General features: G+C 57.0%; 1 protein-coding gene across 3 annotated transcripts; it reads left to right on the top strand.

The window, feature by feature from the left end:
* Nucleotides 1-131: 131 nt before the first annotated feature.
* On the top strand, nt 132-18,249 carry MED25 (mediator complex subunit 25). Of its 3 annotated transcripts, none has more exons than XM_068528916.1 (18): nt 132-307; nt 403-448; nt 676-800; nt 7,136-7,234; nt 7,656-7,776; nt 8,032-8,194; nt 8,325-8,455; nt 8,696-8,783; nt 8,877-9,070; nt 9,507-9,635; nt 10,050-10,135; nt 10,214-10,271; nt 10,373-10,480; nt 12,722-12,910; nt 13,240-13,311; nt 13,439-13,657; nt 13,916-14,099; nt 16,443-18,249. In XM_068528916.1, the coding sequence occupies exons 1-18, from the start codon at nt 174-176 to the stop codon at nt 16,685-16,687; spliced, it is 2,391 nt and encodes a 796-aa protein (XP_068385017.1). In that variant the 5' UTR covers nt 132-173; the 3' UTR covers nt 16,688-18,249. The 3 variants fall into 3 exon arrangements, with proteins under 3 accessions (XP_068385017.1, XP_068385018.1, XP_068385019.1); XM_068528917.1 differs by lacking the exon at nt 16,443-18,249 and adding an exon at nt 14,562-14,694; XM_068528918.1 differs by lacking the exon at nt 676-800 and having other exon boundaries at nt 220-307.
* Nucleotides 18,250-19,097: the final 848 nt, after the last annotated feature.

Here is a 19,097-nt window from a genome sequence, read left to right on the forward strand (position 1 = left end):
GGTGCGAAAGACGATGGAGATAAACCCACCAGCCCTGGATGCCCCGCACAAACATGGCCACTAGAGCGTCAACAGCGACGCAAGGCCGTCCGGCGCGGGTGCGCGCGCAGCGCAGGCGCACTTCCGCTCATCCCGCAGTGGCTACGGCGGCGGCGGTGGTTGCGGCGCGGGGCATGGTCCCCGGGTCGGAGGGCCCGGCCCGCGCCGGGGGCCTCGTAGCTGACGTGGTGTTTGTAATTGAGGGCACGGCCAACCTGGGGCCCTACTTCGAGGGGCTCCGCAAGCACTACCTGCTCCCGGCCATCGAGTGAGTGCCGTTTCCGCGACTCCAACCCCGCCCTCCGACTTTAGTTTTCCACAGTCTCTTGTCTCACCCCGACCTTTCACCTCCGACCTTCACAGGTATTTTAATGGTGGTCCTCCTGCCGAGACGGACTTCGGGGGAGACGTGAGTCTTGGGACTCTTGAGTTTGAGGGAAGAGGGAAGCTGGGAATCCGGACTCCTGGGTCTGAGAGAGGAGGGGGCGGGGACCTGGACTCCTGGGTCTGAGGGGGGAGGGGCTGGGGTCTGGACTCCTGGGTCTAAGGGACGGGGAGCTGGGAGCCCCAACTCCCCTGAGGGAAAAGGGAGCTGGGGGGTCCCAGATGAAAAATTTCTCTGTCCTCCCCTTCCAGTATGGGGGGACCCAGTACAGCCTCGTGGTGTTCAACACGGTGGACTGCGCCCCAGAGTCCTACGTACAATGTCACGCTCCCACCAGCAGCGCCTATGAGTTTGTCACCTGGCTCGATGGCATTAAGTGAGCTCTTTTCTGGGCTTTGGGAAGGGTTGGGGGACCCTGTGACGGACCGCGGAGGAATGGTGGCTTGGATTTGAGCTGCAGGATCCATCCCCTCACATTAGTTGGCTGAAAAGGGCTGTGATGGGGATTGTGGTTTTATCCCGAAGTCACTTCTGTGGTCGGTTCTGTGTGCTTAGCTGATGTTGCTGTCTGGCTCGGAAGTAGAAAGAACTTCCCAGTCAAGGAGGCCTGTGGAACTCCAGCACCCACGTGTGATTCCTCCCTTTTCTGCCTGTTGCTTCTCATTTCTACTCTAGTTCTCCATTTTCAGATGGAGGCATTGAAGCCTGAGTGCAAGAGGGGTGGGGCTAGGCCAAGATAAGCTAGGCCTCTGTGCTTTGGAGTGAATTGTGATAGTTCACATTGCAGGCTCTTGCAGGTGCAGACAGACTGGGGCCACAGCACGGCTCCACCACAACAGAACTCTCTGTCCCCTGTGTCTAATATAATTTGTCTCTAAAACGGGAAGGTTAATGGTACTTATAGTTACCGTGTTACTTATTCACTATTGGGTAACAGATTAAAACTTAGCAGCTTGGGACTTCCCTGGCGGTCCAGTGGTTGGGACTCCACACTGCCCCTGCAGGGGGCACAGGTTGATATCTGGTTGGGAACTAAGATCCCACATGCCTGGAGGCGTGGCCAGAGGAAAAAAAAAACTTAACCGGTCTAAGACAACAGACATTTATTATCTCATGTGGTTTCTGTAAGTAAGGAATTCAGGGGTGGCTTCGATGGGTTGCTCTAGCTCAGGGTCTCTTGTGGGATTGCAGTCACCGTGACTTTGGGCTGCAGTCATCCAACAGTGTGATTGCGACCGGAGGATCCATTTACAGGCTGGCTCACCCTATGGCTATTGGCTAGAGGCCTCGATTCCTTGCCAGATGTTAGCCACAAGGTGTCTCCGTGGGGCTGCTTGAGTGTCCTCCAACAGCTGGCTTTCCTCAGCCTGAGCAATCCAACAGAAAGAGCAAAGAGGAAACCACAGAGCTTTTTATGATCAAATCTTGGAAGTCACACATCATCACTTATATCACATTCTGTTTAGTACACAAGTCAGTCCTGTCCAGTGTTTGAGGGGGGCGTGAATACTAGGAGATGAGGATCATTGGAGACATGGTTACCGTGACTTTGTAGGGATACTTCGTGAATTAAACGAGTTGATGACTATTTAAAACAGTGCCTGACACGTATTAAGTGCTACCTAAGCTGTTGCCGTTGTTTCGTGTTTCGGTTTCTTGGATTGCAGATGGATAATGGTAGTCCATGCCTCAGGACTCCTGGGAGGATGACAGGACCTGATTTTCATACTGTGTTCAGCTCAGGGTCTGGTCAGAGTTCATTAAATAACACCAGTTCGCTGTTTTCTTTGTACGTCCCTGCAGCAAATGTTTGTTGAACACCTGCTTTGTTCCAGGCTGTATGCGCTGGACTGGGTGCTGCACGTTCACTGCAAAGTTGAACACTGCAAAGTTTCCCCCTCATGGTCTTTAGAATTCACGGTCAGGGTAGAGCAGGGTTTCTCAGCGTCAGCACTGTTGACCCTTTGGGCCATATGATTCTTTGTTATTGGGGGGCCGTACTGTGCATTGTAAGGTGTTCAATAGCATCTCCGGCCCCTACCCCCCAGATGCCAGTGGCTACTTCCCTCCCCCAGTCTGACAAACAAAAATGTCCCCAGACGTTGTCAGATATCTCCTTGGGGGCAGAATCCACCCCATTTAAGAACCTCTGGACTAGATTGTGGTAAGACTTGAATAATGTTGAATGGGGGCTCCTTGAGGCCCAAGTCCAAGTCTAATGTCCCTCAAGTCTCTAGCACCCAGCACAGGGCCTGGCACAAAGGAGGCCTAAGGAAAACTTTGTTGAACAAGTGAGTAAATGAATGAATGCCCAGAATGCACTTCATACTCTGGTTCCCCCTGGTAAACTCCTATATAAACATCAAGACCTGACTCAAATGTCCTTTCCCTGATTCTGGCAAGCAGCCAGTTGCTCTCTCCTCTGCCCCCATTGCCCCCAGGTGTTTCCCTGTCACAGCTCTACACCTCTGGACTGTGAATGTCCAGGACTTGGGTGTTTCCCCTGCTGTTTGCTTCCAGCTGGGGCCTGGGACCCAAGAGGCCTTAGGAGACCTTTGCTGAATAAATGAACGAGTGAAAGCTGTGGGGAAGATAATCACCAGGAAACCAAACCTTCTGGTGGGTGTCAGGAAAAGCAGTTAAACCCCCTTACTTAAAAATGTCAAGGGCACTGGGAAGATAAGGGGGAAATGCTTTCGGAATACTTTCATCCCGTATTCACCCTCCCCTTTAACCAACCTAGAATACACTGCACCTATAACCAAATAAAAAAGCTTTGTGTGCTGTATGCTCACCGGAATCCTCCCAATCAGCTGATAAACATTTTAAGCCATTATTTAATATTCACAGTCGTCACTGTTTTATCAAGTCCTATGTAACCATCTAAATTCAGTTTCTGTGGCATTCAGGGCCGGTCTGTAACAGAGATCACGAAGAAAGTCAGCAAGTTTTGTTCACGCTTGGAGAAATCTTACCTTTTCCTGGAACATCCATTACCTGTTATGGAACAAAGCAGGCAGTGTGATTTTTGAAACGTCCTTGCTTTGGAGAGGTTCATTTCTGATGTTAACATTTTCCTTTCTGACAAGAGGGGCGGTTCCCCCTCCCGCCTACAGCTAGTGACCCAGCATCAGAAAGGCTAGGGTAGGGACTTCCCTGGTGGCTCGGTGGTTAAGAATCCGCCTGCCAACGCAGGGGACACGGGTTCAAGCCCTGGTCCGGGAAGATCCCACATGGCACGTAGCGACTAAGCCCGTGCGCCACAACTACTGAGCCCGTGTGCCACAACTACTGAAGCCTGCGGGCCTAGAGCCTGTGCTCCACAACAAGAGAAGCCACTGCAACGAGAAGCCTGCGCACCGCAACAAAGAGTAGCCCCCGCTCGCCACAACTAGAGAAAGCCCCCACGCAGCAACGAAGACCAATTGCAGCCAATAAATAAATTAATAACCAAAAGAAAAAAGAAAGGCTAGGGTAGAAGGAAAATAGCCCAAGTGTCTTCCCCATGGCGTTGTGACAGTGCGTTTGTGCATTCATTCATTCATCTGTGCATTCATTCATTCAACAGATGTTTGTGGGGCAAATTGTTCCAGGCACTGAGGAGTCAGGGGGTATGAGGCAGGCAAAGTCCTGGCCCTCTTGGAGCCAGTGTTTCCCTCGGGTGATGGGCTGGGCGGGGGTGTGGCTGTAGGAAGTCCTTGGTCGGAGCTGGCTGCTGTTCATGTTGCTTCAGTCCCTCTGGGGGGCTCCCGGGGCCTGTTAGCCCGTGAAAGTGGGTGGTGAGGACTCAGTGCTGTGACATCGGGCAGAGCAACTGGGGGCAGAGGCATGAGGATGAGGAATCATTTCATTTTTACTTTATGTTTATTACTTGAGGGGTTTATTTAAAACTTTATGATATTTAAAACATATTTTGCAACTGGTCATGCTTTCTCCCATTCCCCTTTTTTTTTTTTTTGGCCGCGCCACACAGCATGTGGGATCTTAGTTCCCTGACCAGGGATGGAACCTGGGCCCTCGGCAGTGAGAGCGCGGGGTCCTAGCCACTGGACCGCCAGGGAATTCCCTCTCCCACTGCCCATTTTTAAGTTTTTCTCATTTCTTGGACAAAATATTTGTTATGTGTCTCTCTCTGAGCTGGCAAAAGGTGGCTTATGCTTACTGTTCAATAAGAAAAAAAGCCAGCTTTGGGATCTCAAAGTGGTCAATCGCACTTTCCCTCATAAATTATTTTTTTTTAGAAATTGAGGTGAAATTCACATAACACACAGTCATTTTATTTTATTTATTTTTTAATATTTATTTATTTTTCGCTGCGTTGGGTCTTCATTGCTGTGTGCGGGCTTTCTCTAGTTGCGGCGAGCGGGGGCTACTCTCCGTTGCGGTGCGCAGGATTCTCACTGCGGTGGCTTCTCTTGTTGCGGAGCAGGGGCTCTAGGTGCGTGGGCTTCAGTAGTTGTGGCACGCGGGCTCAGTAGTTGTGGTGCACAGGCTTAGTTGCTTCGCGGCATGTGGGATCTTCCCGGACCAGGGCTCGAACCCATGTCCCCTGCATTGGCAGGCGTATTCTTAACCACTGCGCCACCAGGGAAGTCCAATTCGCAGTCATTTTAAAGTGAACAATTCAGTGGCGTTTAGTACATTGAAAATGTTGTGCAGCCACCTTTTCTATTTAGTTTTGGAACATTTTCATCACCCTAGAAGGAGACCCCGAATGCCTGAAGCAGTTGCTTCCTGTCTCTTCCCCTACCCCCTCACCCCTGTCTCCTTAGCCCCAGCCATGAAGATGGCTTGATTTCTTCCAGCACAGGAAGCTGGCAGTAGGGTGGATCCAGAGTTGGTTCATTTATCGGGGTCTCCCCCAACTCTGTGGCATTAAAATTCCTGTGCAAACCGGAGTCTCGATGGTGAGGAAGAGGAGGGCTGGGGAGTGGGTCATGGGGAGGAACAGTGGTGTGGCCTGAGCACCCTGAGAGTGGGAGCAGAGGGCAGAAGTCTACACCGGGAAAGAATTCAGGTACGGCACAGAGGGGTCATGCTCCGGTGGCTCACTTACTCAGCAGGCATTTCCCGGGACTCTGTGTGTACTTGTAGAGCTGGCTCAGACCACTGGGTCTCCCTCACTGAGGGCTGCACCGTCTGGAGGGGAGGTGGGCTGTGGAAGGAAGCTTGACATTCGCAGTATTGGGGGACACGTGATGTGATTGAGGGTGAGCCCTGAGATCAGGTGGCAGGTGAGGAAGGCTTCCTGGAGGAGGATGACACTGGGCTGGGTGTCTGGTTAGGTAAGCAGGGTTTCCACCTGCGCCAGAAGGGGCAGTGGTATGTGGTCTTGGGGCGGACAGCACAGGCAGAGGCCTGGGCGCGTGGCTGATCACGGAGTCCAGGGACAGCCAAGAAGCTCTGGAGGACTTGCACCCAGAGAGGATGGAGTGGAAGGTGGGCAGGGCCCCAGATGCCCAGCTGAGGGCTTGGCTCTATTCTGGCCTTGATGGCCAGGGTTGGATTTGAAGCCATTTGTTTATGTAACACACAGTTCCCAAGGCCTCCCTTGTGCCAGGCTTGGCGGGGTGGGGTTGGTGAGGCTGGCGACAAGGGAGGTCTCAGACCCCGTCCCTGCCTCGTCGGGGAGACAGGTGCTGACACAGACACAGGGGCCACGGTTCAGAGCAACAGGGCCCTTAGGGCTCCCAGAGCGGGGCCCAGTCTGCACAGATGTCCCCTGCGGCAAAGGGTCAGCCTTGCGACCACGTGACCCGAAGAATCATGGTGACAACAACTGCAGTCTAGCAGAGGCCTGCCACAGGCCACACGGGGATGGACACTGGTGACCCCTCTGTAGATCAGCTGGGGGAGAAACCCAGATCTGTGTGTAGTAGTTTCCTGGGGCTGCTGTAACAGTACTAGAAACAAGGTGGCTTACAGCAACAGAAAGTTATTGTCTCGCAGTTCTGGGTCCAGGAGTCTGAGATGGGGGGCGGGGCAGGGCCGTGCTCCCTCTGGAATTTAAAGGGAGGGTTCCTTCCTTGCCTCTTTCAGCTTCTGGTCGCCCCAGACATTCCTTGGCCTGTGGCAGTGTCATTCTGATCTCCACGTGGCATTCTCCCTGTGTCTCATCACATCCACGTCGCCTTTCCTCTGAGTGTGTCTGTCTCTGTGTCCCAAGTTCCCCTTCTTATAAGGACACCGGTCATATTGGATTAAGGCCATTCTAAGGACCTCACTGTAGCCTGTTTACCTCTGTAAAGACTCTGTTTCCAAATCAGGTCACATCCTAAGGTGTGGTGGAGGGTTAGGACTTCAGCATACCTGTTTTGGGGGACCCAATTCAACCCATAACACTGTGGGAAGACAGAGGAGGCCCGTGCACCAGGCTGGGAAGCTGGGGTGAGGCCAGGGCGGATGGCCCAGAGAGGGCAAGGTGCACAGGCACTGGGGCCCAGCACAGGATCCTGGGCTTAGAGTCCTGGGCCCTTTCTCTGTTCTGTCCTCTGATGGGGCCTCTTGCCAGAGGGACTGCCTTGCAGGAGATGACAAATGTCCCCTGTCCTCATGCCAGCACTGGGGATAGAGCAGGGAACTCTGCAGTGTCCCCGTCCCAAGGTGCACAGTCTACGAAGAGGGATGGCACAGGTTCGGGCCCTTCCAGGGTGGCCCAGGGGCTGGGGAGCCGCAGGGCCCCCCGGGGGCTGACCGCCTGGCCCCCTGCAGGTTCATGGGCGGGGGTGGCGAGAGCTGCAGCCTCATCGCAGAAGGCCTCAGCACAGCCCTGCAGCTGTTCGATGACTTCAAGAAGATGCGGGAGCAGATGTGAGTGTGCCCACGTCGGTCTCGGTCCACCTGGCACGTAACCTGCTTTGCCTGTCTTGGGGCTCCACCCCCAGCCTCTCTGTGGGGAGGTGGGTGGGCTCTGCGTGCCGGACACTTGGGGCCAGGAAGCAGGCGGTGTCCAGGCGGTGTTCTGATGAGGACACCTGGCCTGTGCCCAGTCTCGGCATCCTCATCAAAGGGGAGCCAGCTCTGGGTCTGCTTCCTGCCTTCCCTGCTTGCCGGGTATCTTAGAGTGAGTCAGGAGCCTCTTCCGGGCCTCAGTGTTCTCAGCTGTGAAATAGGGGCCTGACTCCTGACTTCCTGTGGGGCGGAGGACTTGCACCTCTGCTGGTGCTGGCTCTGGGTCTTTTCTCAGGGCCCCTGTTGCCACGCGCTCCACATCTTTCCTTGTCCTCGGCAGCGGCCAGACACACCGAGTCTGCCTCCTTATCTGTAACTCACCCCCGTACCTGCTGCCTGCTGTTGAGAGCACCACATACTCTGGGTGCACGACGGAGACTCTCGTGCAGAAGATTGGGGAGGTGAGGACTCCTGGGTCTGAGGGGGGAGGGCTGGGGCCTGCCGTCCTGGGTCACAGGATCATCACAGACTCCGTGGCCAGCTCTGCTGGCTCCTGTTGGAAGAACTATAACCCAGAATTCTCTGGGGCAGCTAATACAGGTCTTGGGGTCTCCTGTCCCAAAGCCTGATGGGATTTGGTTTTAGGGCCAAGCAGGTGTGACAGCCAGGGCTTGGCCTGGTGGCTTTGTCCTGACTGCTTGTCCCCTCTCCTGTAGCGAGGAATATACTTCTCCATCGTGTCTCCCCGGAAGCTGCCTGCCTTGCGGCTTCTGTTCGAGAAGGCGGCTCCCCCGGCCATGCTGGAGCCGCTGCAGCCGCCAGCAGACGTGAGCCAGGACCCGCGGCACATGGTGCTGGTGCGGGGGCTTGTGCTGCCAGGTGAGGCCCGGGTGCTGCTGGGGGGACGGGCGCGGGAGGGGCATCCTCCCGGGCTCCCTCTGACTTGGATTTTCTTCCTGTCTCTCAATCCCCTTCTCGTGGGGCTCGATCGTCCATCCTTGGCTCTCAGTCGGAGGTGGCTCGGCCCCCGGCCCCCTGCAGCCGAAGCAGCCTGTGCCCCTGCCTCCAGCACCACCCTCGGGGGCCACGCTCTCAGCAGCCCCCCAGCAGCCTCTGCCCCCTGTGCCCCAGCAGTACCAGGTGCGAACATCACCAGGGAAGGGACATGCTCCTGGGGCCTTGCGGGAGCCCTGGTCCCTTGGGAGAGACCTAGTTGGATGTTGGGCCTTGGGGGTGATGGGCATCTCCCTTGAGACACCTGGAGGGTAGAAGTTTTAGGGCTGGGGAATCACGTCCCTGTGGGGTGATGGGAGTCACGAGCTCCTGCGATATTGGAGCTGGGGAGGGTGGTCCTCACCAGCCCCTCCCCTCTATCACCAGGTGCCCGGGAACCTGAGTGCAGCCCAGGTGGCTGCCCAGAACGCAGTGGAGGCCGCCAAGAACCAGAAGGCTGGGCTGGGCCCTCGCTGTGAGTCCCGGGCGGGGATGTGGCGGGGCCGGGGGGCAGCCGGGCCACTCTCCACACACCTGCCCCCACCGCTTCCCTTGGTCTCTCCCGCAGTCTCGCCCATCAACCCCCTTCAGCAAGCCGCTCCAGGAGTGGGTCCCCCCTACAGCCAGGCCCAGGCCCCCCCGCTGCCCCCAGGGCCCCCCGGCGCCCCCAAGCCACCTCCTGCTTCCCAGCCCAGCCTGGTCTCCACTGTGGCCCCTGGCCCGGGCCTGGCCCCCCCTGCACAGCCCGGGGCACCATCCATGGTAGGTACCTGCCTTCTGGCTGCTAACACAGTGCAGGGGAGGAGCAGTTGGCCTTTCTGAGGAGGGCCCAAGGGCACGTGGGTCTTGTTGTTCGGGGTCCTCAGGGGCTCATGGAGCTTGTGCTAAGGCAACACTGAGTAGCGGGTCCGGGAGCAGAATCATGGGGTTTGTGGTTCCGGGTGGGTGAAGACTGTTCTGAGGAGCCCGAGGGGTCCTGGGGGTGCAGGACATCAGGGGCTTGAGAGTCTTTGAATCCTACAGGGTCAGAGCATTTATGGTCCCAGGCACGGCCCAGTGGTTGGTGTTCTGGCCCTCGGGGTGCAGAGGAAGGGACCTCCGTCCCGTTCTGCTTGTTGGTTTGTCCCTCTCTCAGGACACTCCCTCCCAGGAGATGGTCTGACCCTGCCCCATGGCCCTCCTTCCTCCCCTCTGTCAGGCGGGCACCGTGGCCCCAGGCGGGGTGAGTGGCCCTTCTCCGGCCCAGCTCGGGGCCCCGGCCCTCGGCGGGCAGCAGTCAGTCTCCAACAAACTTCTGGCCTGGAGTGGGGTCCTTGAGTGGCAGGAGGTGAGTGGATCCATAGGGCCAGGCCTGGTGGGGTACAGGGTTAGGCCGGGGCCCCCATGGGGTCGTGGGACTTGTGGTCCTGAGGATAGTCCCAAGGACACGTGGCATTTATAGCCCGGAATTCAGGATTAAGAGAGGTCTTGGATTCTCGGTCCAGGGAAGATCCAGGAGATGGTGGCATCTAGGGGACAGAGGGCTGTGGGATTCGGGGGCAAGAGGAGGAGCCCCAGCGTTTGTGGAATTTGAAGACTAGAGGATTGTGGGATTGATGGTCTGACGGAGGGGCCCAGGGCTTGTGGGACTTAAACTGGGGTGGGGGTCCTGAGCTTCGGGGCTCCCAGGGTAGGGCAGGAGAGGTCAAGGGGATGGAGGCTCGGGACCTTTCTCACCGTGACATGCCCTTCTTCTCCTCAGAAGCCCAAACCTGCCTCCGTGGACGCCAACACTAAGCTGACTCGGTCACTGCCTTGTCAGGTCTACGTGAATCACGGCGAGAACCTGTAGGTGCCTGCTGGGGGTGGGGTGGGCGGTGAGCTGGGGTGTGCGACTTCCTGACGCCCCTCCCGTTGTTGCCCCAGGAAAACAGAGCAGTGGCCCCAGAAGCTGATCATGCAGCTCATCCCCCAGCAGCTGCTGGTGAGTGGCGGGAGAGGACAGCCGCCCACCCCCTCCCGCCTCTGTCCTCCCCTCCTCACGTCCCTGCTTCGCACGCTGGCTGACGTCAGTGTCTCCCGCAGACCACCCTGGGCCCTTTGTTCCGGAACTCAAGGATGGTCCAGTTCCACTTCACCAACAAGGACCTGGACTCTCTCAAAGGCCTCTACCGCATCATGGGCAACGGCTTTGTGAGTGGGGTGGGCGGGTGGGCGGGCAGGTGGCCACTCCCCATCCTCCTGGGCCCAAGGGAGCCATTTTTGATGGTGGGGCTGCCTTTGTGACCTCGGGTTCCTCAGCCTTAGCTTTTTTTTTTTTATAATTACAACATGCACCAGATTGAGGTCCGTTCCACGTTAAAACCCTTGGCTCTGACGGGGGTTTGCTGGGTTGGCTTCCTGGGGCCAAGAACAACAGAAATGCATTCTCTCGCACTTACGGAAAAGAGAAGTCTGAATGAAATCAGGGTGTCAGCAGGGCCGCGCTCTCTGAAGCCTCTAGGGGAAGACCCTTCCTTGCCTCCTACAGCTGGTAGCCCCCGGCGGGGTTGGCTTTAGACAGCAAAACTCCAGTCTCTGTTTCCATTGTCACATGGCTGTCTTCCCTCTGTGTGTTTCTTCCCTGTGTGTGTGTCTCTGTCATCTTATGAGGACACCCCAATCATTTGGATTGGGGTCTGCTTTAATGATCTCATCCTAACTTGTTACATCTGCAAACACCCTATTTCCAAATAAGGTCACATTGACAGGTGCTGGGGTTTGGAACTTCAGCGTGTCTTTTTGGAGGATACAGTTCAACTCATCACACTGAGGGAGGCTCTCTAAATAGAGCAGAACCAGTTAATGAGTACATCCTGTGGATCTGGCACTTTTCTAGGAGAGGGGACTTTTGGTGGATTACCTCATGGAATCCTCAGGAAAATTCTACAAAGAAGGTGATCCTGAGAGTTGGGAATACCTCCAACTGCAAATAGCAATACACCCAACCAGCAGAGTTTTTAGAACAGATAGATGATTGGGGTGGAGGCTTAAAACAACAGTTTATTCTTTCTCCTAGTCCTGTGTGTGTCAGCTGGGCTCAGCTGGGCTAGTCTTGCTTGGGGACTCTTGTGGGGGTTACTGCCAGGTGGCGGCTGAGACTGTGGTCATCTGAAAGCTCACCTGGGCTGGAGGTGCAAGATGGCCCACTCACATGGTGCTGTCAGCGGGGTTCAGCTGGGCCTGGCCATCGGGTGCCCACCTGTGGCCTCCCCGTGTGGCTTGGGCTTCTTCACAGCGTGGCAGCTGGGTTCTGAGAGGGATGTCCCCAAAGTGAGCATTGTACAAGCAGGCATTCATTTGTGACACGTAACAGGACATCCAGAGGTGAGCAGCTCTCGGGGTTAGTTATGTAGCCCCATGACGTCAGGGCCAGGATCTCTGGGGTTCTCTTGGCTTCTCTCTCGTGGTTGTAAGATGGCTTTCGAAGCTCGAGGACTCTTGTTTGACTTGCTGTAGGAAGGCAAGAAGGAGGCGTGGCATCAGCTGTGTATTTCCCTTTCTTTAGGAAAGCACTTTCCCACACTCTCAGGCAGGCAGGCTTCCCTTCACGTCTTGGGCCAGACCCAGGCCACTGGGCCACCCTTGGCTGCATAGGAGAGCATCGGGGAACAGGCACCCATGAGTGCACTGGGACCCGGACGTGTTGCTACCCAAACGGAATCGGGGTTCTCTACCCGGGGGAGAAGGGCAGATGGTAGGCAGCTAGCAGGGTCTGCCTCGCGTGAGAAAGCAAGGCTGACTTGGCCAGGGTTCTACAGCGGGGACCTCAATCTTATCAGCCCCTCCTCCCCCAAGAGCCCACCTCCTGAACACCCCGCGTATTACGGCCTCACCTGACGTTCGCTAATGTGTCCCGGGTACTTCCTGTGCGTCCAGCCATGGGCAGGATGCCTGATGTGTATCGGCACGTCCCAGAGTCACATCCCTTGGGATGTTAGCGCTGCTACCCGAGGTTCTCACTGCAGGTACTGAGGCCGAGAGGGTGTGGTGCCCCCAGGGGCCTCTTGGATTCCCAGTCAGTCATGTATCCGCCACCACCATTGGTCACGTGATTCCAGCATCAGCTCTGTGTTGAAGCCCCTCCCTCTCAGCCGTGGGCCCTCCCAGTGGGGCTTTGAGGAGGGCAGCCTCCCGCGGTGTGGCAAAGTTGGGGGGACTTCCTCTCTGCTCTCCTGCCCAGTGGTCAGCAAGAATCCCAGCCTCGCCCTGTTCCTTTGGCCACCCAGCTCTCTGGAGCAGCCCCAAGCCAAACCTTGAGTCTCCTCAACCTTTTAGAGCAGAAAGCTTGCCACTCCTGGCCTGTGGGGCCTCTAGAACCATCTGAAGCGCGGGGGGTGGGTGGGAGGCCTCCTCCTGGTCACTGGGGTGACCAGTTGCGACGCTCTCCCACAGGCGGGCTGCGTGCACTTCCCGCACACGGCCCCCTGCGAGGTGCGCGTGCTCATGCTCCTGTACTCGTCCAAGAAGAAGATCTTCATGGGCCTCATTCCCTACGACCAGAGCGGCTTCGTCAACGGCATCCGGCAGGTCATCACCAACCACAAGCAAGTCCAGCAGCAGAAGCTGGAGCAGCAGCGTGGGGTGAGCGCCGCGGCCCCCCGGCCCCGAGCTCGCGGCAGACCCCGCGGAGCCCTCCTGGGGCGCCAGTGCTGGGCGCTTCCTCCTGCCAAATTCAGTCCTATCCCCATGTTGCCGTGCACCGTTTCTCTCCTTTTTTAGTGTTCTCGTTGAATCTCCAAGGCACAGCCCCCTCTTGGGGACCTGGGAACGTAAGGTTTACCTCCCAGACCCGCCCACCCGCCACAGAAAAGGTCCCCAGCTCCTGACAGGTTCCCTCTCAGGGCGCAGACCCTCCCCGACATGGGGACGCCCCGCCCAGCCACTGATCTGCTCCCTCTCTCCCCACACAGATGGGGGCACAGCAGGCACCCCCGGGGCTGGGCCCCATTCTGGAGGACCAGGCAAGGCCCTCGCAGAACCTGGTGAGGACAGGGCCAGTGGGGTCAGGGCCCGGGCGGGGGAGGCCCCGGAGGAGGCTGTGATTCTGACCCCACCGCAGAGGTCAGGGTGTCTGGGGGCTCTGTCCTCACTCCCGTCTCCTCCCGTCAGCTCCAGCTCCGCCCGCCGCAGCCCCAGCCACAGGGTACCGTGGGGGCCTCTACGGCCACGGGGCAGCCGCAGCCCCAGGGTGCTGCCCAGGCGCCCCCGGGCGCCCCGCAAGGCCCTCCTGGAGCGGCCCCTGGCCCGCCCCCTCCCGGACCCATCCTTCGGCCCCAGAATCCCGGGGCCAACCCCCAACTGCGGAGCCTCCTCCTCAACCCACCACCGGTGAGCTTTGGGGGCGGGCGGCAGATGGGAGCTGTGGGTCCTGGGCCTTGACAGTTTGATTCCTTTCATCTTGGAGGCGGGAGGTTGGTTTGATCGAAGGGTGTGACTGGCGACCCGCCTGGCTCCTCCCCACGTATCTTACGTGGGCTTCTGCTAAGATTCCTTGGAAGAAAGACCAGAAGCTACCCGAGGGGCTGGGGGAGGTGGGGGCTCCCCACCAGGGGCCTCGCCTCTGAACTGCTTTCCTTGTTCTCCCAGCCCCAGACTGGGGTGCCCCCGCCTCAGGCCTCCCTCCACCACCTCCAGCCACCAGGGGCCCCTGCACTGCTGCCCCCACCGCACCAGGGCCTGGGGCAGCCCCAGCTGGGGCCCCCGCTCCTGCACCCACCGCCGCCGACCCAGTCTTGGACTGCACAGCTTCCCCCGAGGGCTCCACTGCCAGGTAAGGGGGTTCGGGGGAGGCCAGGTCCTGGACTGAGTATCCCAGCAGCCCCGGGACCGGAGCCCCAAGACCAGTGACTTCTGGGAAGTAAAGTTCTGGGATTGAAGAATAGCGGGTCGCCCGTGGCTCTTGGGGCTCTAAGGGCTCCTGGGAAATACAGCCCAAGGGACCAAGGAGGCAGGAGCTCTCCCCACCATTCCCTTCCTGTGTGTCTTCCTGGGGTTGCTGAGAAACGTCTTAGGGCCAGAGAGGTATGTTGGGGGATGGGCTCCCAAAGGCTTAACGGGAAAAGGACTATCTGTGGTCCCACGGCGTCAGAAGGCGCCTCTGTGGGTCCCCCCAGGGCTTCCTAGACCACTCAGTGCCTTGGGCTCCCAGAGGAGGAGGGAGGAAGCAGGCCCAGGGCCCTCCAGGGCCCCAGGGACTACTGGGAGATGCAGTCCCTTCCCCACTGCCCCCCAGGTCAGATGCTGCTCAGCGGGGGTCCCCGGGGCCCGGTCCCCCAGCCGGGCCTGCAGCCCAGCGTCATGGAGGACGACATCCTCATGGACCTCATCTGAACCCCCGACACCCAATAAAGTTCCTTTTAACACACGCCCCGGCTCCCGTCACTGACATCCCCCAGGACTGGGCAGGAGGAGACGGGGGGAGACACCTCTGTCCTTGTTCTCGCTTCAACAGACGTCCCTGAGGCCCCGGGCTGGTGAGGCCAGGGCTTGGTGGCGAGTCAGGCAGTCTGGTGCAGCCTGGCTCCAGGGAGATGTGGAGGCAGCAGGCAGGGCTCCCAGGACCACGTGCGCTCGTGGAGCTAGAGAGGGTACCAGCTGGGCCCGGAGGAGGCCTCTGAGCCAGCTGGGCTTGGCAGCGTCTGTGAGAAGCAGGAGTCAGGGAGGCTGGGAAGGAAGGCGGTGGCGGTCTAGGTGCGGAGACCACAGAAATGAACGTGTGGGGGCAGGAGGAAGCTTGGGGTGGTCAGAGGAGCAAGACAGTCCATGCTCCTGGAGCACGAGCATAAGGGAGGGAGGGCCTAGAGAGGTGGGCGAGCGCCAGGCGGGGACGGGGCTCGGATTCCAAGCCAAGCAGCTGGAGGCTTGTCCAGGGGATGCAGAAGAGCTGCAGGAGGCCACGAGCAGGGGCCAGGCCTGGGTCGGCTGGCTCTCAGAAAGCCCCCTCTGGGCTGTGGGATGTGACAGGGCAGGACGGAAGGCAGGTAGGGGTCCGGGGCAATTTCCCTGGGGAGAGGAGAGGCCAGAGGAGGGGCTGGGCCGAGTCGGGGGGCAGGAGGGGTGAGGCTAGAGACTAGTGTGCTGTGTGAAGAAAGCTGGGGGTGTACGGGTGGGGTCGAGGGCGGTGCCCAGGACCTGGCCTGGGTGTGTGGTAGACAGTGGGCCTCCCTGAGGCAGGGAGCTGGGAGAAGGAGCCAGTAGTGAGTGCTGATGGTCCAGGGACACCCAAGTGACCAAGGCCGTGTTGGGAGCACAGGATGTGTGTCCTTAGCGACAGTATATGTTTGGTGGTTGAAGACACCAGAATGGATGAGGTCTCATGTGGAGAGGGCAGGCTCCAGGTCCCAGGCAGAGACCTACCTTCCAGGGCTTTGGACAGGGTGGACGGTGGAGCCGTCCTGGTGATGGGAAACCCGGCAGGAATGTAAGGAGGTTGTACAGGTTTGGGATGTAATGAGGCAAAGGGCCTCAGGTCGTCCTTAGAGAGACGTCCAGGGGACGGCTGGATACAGACACGTGGCTGGAGCACAGGGGTGCTCTGGCCTGGGGGCAGAAAATTAGTTGTCCGTTGTCAGACCCTAGAGCAGTGTTGCTCAGAGCGTGGTCCACGGCTGGACCACCAGCATCCGCATTGTTTGAGACGCCGGTTAACATCAGATTCCCGGGCGGCGTCCCAGGAGAGAGGTTGCAATCTGGTGGCCCGTGGGCCACTCTACAGATGAGTTTTGTTTGGCCTTCCCTGTGTTAGCATATGTGGCATTTTTTTTCCTAACAAGTTAGTTGTAAAAATCAGGATGATTCACACACACACACACACACACAAACACACACACACACACACACACACACAAAATCTGCAGTCTTGGCTTCTCTTGACAAGTCAGAAGATCTGGCACCCCTGGGCCCGCCCTTCTGCCTAGCAAACAACGGGCTGGAGCTGCCCCTTTCCATGGGGCGTGTGCTCTCTGGTTCGCCACAGTCCCCACCACTCCCTCTTGACTCCCCCACCACGAGGCAGGAGGCTGTTGCCTTTGGCACGGGGCTTGCACTGTTGTTGTTCCTGTGGTAGCGTTCGGAGACAGTGAAATCTTTCTTGTACCCATGTCTCTACCAAAAGTGGCAAAACGAAAGAGAGAACGAGAGGGCCACGTGTTTCGAGAGAAATGGGAGCGAGCCTATTTCTTTGTGGAGGTGAAGAGCATGCCTACCTGCTTAATATGCAAAAAAATCGTGTCTGTGTTGAAAGAATACAACCTGAGGCGTCACTATGAATCCAAGCACAGTAAGAGCTTCGACCAGTACACAGAGCAGACGCGAGACGCAATACTCAATGAACTGAAAAAGGGCCTCAAGTGTCAGTAGGGCTGGTTTTGGGAAGCGGACGGGAGCAGTGGCACGGCTGCCACGCACGGTTCCGGAATCATGTGAAAAGAGTCACCTGGGCATTCCAGCCTACCGACAGCGAGTTTAAAAGCGAGCAGAAATGACGCCTCCTGAACAGAAACTCATGTCTGTCTGGACCATCCTCTAAGTCTAGCAGGCGTCTGCATCCCATGGGGAGGTGAAGAGAAATCCGAAGACTGACAAGTCCGGTTGCTTGAACGAGTCAAATCAATCGTGGCCTTTTCTATCGCTGCTCATGAACTGTTGCCACCCAGTTAGCTTTATTTATTTGTGGTGTGGAGAATCTCGATGTGACCGAAGAAATCTGTGACACGGTGCCAAGGCAGGCCCGACACTGGGAAGTGACCTGTTTTCTGTGTGTTGAGAGAAATGCACAGTTTCATGGAGACTGGTCAAAATGCCTGAGCACAGCTACAGACCGTGGTGGTGATCAAATGATCAGTGTCACAGGGGACCGACAGGGGATGCCTTGATCCAAGCACTCAAGTCAGGTCGTTGCATCAATCACCAGGCACTGACCTTACTAAGAAGGTCAATGGAACACACGACACGATGTCCGTGACAGACTCGTGTACCTTAACCACGGGCAGGCTGGTGATGAACTTGACCCGATGTATTTTATAGAAGTCTGTGACCTGGTCGTCACAGGATGTGTGGAAGCAGTCTGAACCGTTGCAGTCCATCCACTTGGTTCATTTCAGATGAGGCAGAAGCCACACCTTGGTTCCCCTGAGAAGGTCAGTCGGAGACTTTTGATCGAGGTTCCAACCCTTCTGAACACTCTCTTTTCTCCGCAAAGACGTACACAAACAGCTACTTGAATGTATGATCGTGTTCACCCAGTCCTGGCAAAAATGGGGAAGTCGTTGGCAGGGAATATTCTGACTCCCTTTCGTTGCTGCAGTTGGTTTCCAGAAACGAAAGACATGGCCCAGACCATGTTCACCCAACTCGCGGGGTTAAAGACCAAATTCCCCCAAGGGCTCTCTGCATCTAGACTTCATGAAAACAAACTTAACACTGTCCAGTTTGCCTTTGTTGGTTTATGTCGATCATGTGAATGCAGACTGCAAATAGTAGTTATTGAACGAACTACAGGGCAGTAAGCTGCTGGTTCCTAAGTGGGTTCCGTCGGAAGATGACAGCCCTACACCACTCTCCAGTGGTTGTCCTGAACCTCCGTGTTTGGAAGCGGCCACGCTTGTGAACAGCCGTTTTCCGTTACAAAACTGAATCAAGTTCAATATCGCTCCCAGCTTCAGGAGTCCAGGTTGAATTCTCAACCACCCATCCCACCATGACAGCCAAGGCCTGACGTTGACATCTGGGGGTGGCAGGGATGATGTCCGCCTGCCAGCTTCAAGTCAGGGAGCAGAAGAATTATGACAGAGAAAAAAAATTTTAGTAATTAAATATTTCTATTTTTCAATTTGTATTTTTTCAATTTTGGATTTGAAATATAAACTCCAGTATCATACATGTTTGTATTATGTTCCATGCATTCACCAGAGTTCAGTAAAGATTCCATTTGATTATATTTCTGGCCGTCGACTTTTCTTATACCTGTCAAGTTCACTCATTTATGTGGCCCACCTGGCTCCTGCCGGCATTTATGAGTTTATGATCTCTGCCCTAGAACCATCTAGAACCATCTAGAACTGTCGAAGCAGATCCATCCGGGGGCGGGAGGGAGGCTGGGCGTCGGCATTTGGAACAAGCTCCCTCGGCGATTTTGACGCAGATGAGAGATGGAGCAGGAGATCCCAGTGGCGGTCGAAGGAGGGAAAAGCGGGTGAGGTTTCCCAGGCAGCATGTGTAGCAGGGGTTTTTGAAAACTCAGATGGCTCCAGGGACCAGGCAGGTGATGGAAATGTGTGACGCGGACGGGTGTAAGACGACAAGGATTGATGGGGACTGTGGCGAACTTGGGGACTGCTTGCCCCGCCTAACTGCATTCAAATTAAAACCAAAAAACACTGTGAGGACCAAACAAAATCCGCTGGTGGGTCTCACGAGGCCGCCGGGCCGCCATTTTGTGACCTCTGGAAGAAGAAGACGCGAGGACAAAGGACAGAGGCCAGAGGAGGACCCACGCGTGAGAGTTGGGTGGGGGCCGGGGGCAGGAGGAGCAGGCAGGCACGTGTGTTCTGGAAGCCGAGTTTTTGAGGAGAGGGTGATCGACTGTGTCCAAAGCCGCTAAAAGGGAAGAAGACTAGCGGGGAGCAGCCCGTGCCGTTCCCACCAGGGTGGACGTTGCCCTGCAGGGAAACACAGGCTCGAGTCCATCTGGGACAAATTGATCAGACAAAGAAATGTTTCCAGTCACTGGTTTGGCCGTTGTGGGCCTATGAGGCCCTCTTGACCTCAG

Source organism: Eschrichtius robustus, chromosome 19 (genome assembly GCF_028021215.1).
Source record: "Eschrichtius robustus isolate mEscRob2 chromosome 19, mEscRob2.pri, whole genome shotgun sequence".
Lineage (NCBI taxonomy): Eukaryota > Metazoa > Chordata > Mammalia > Artiodactyla > Eschrichtiidae > Eschrichtius > Eschrichtius robustus.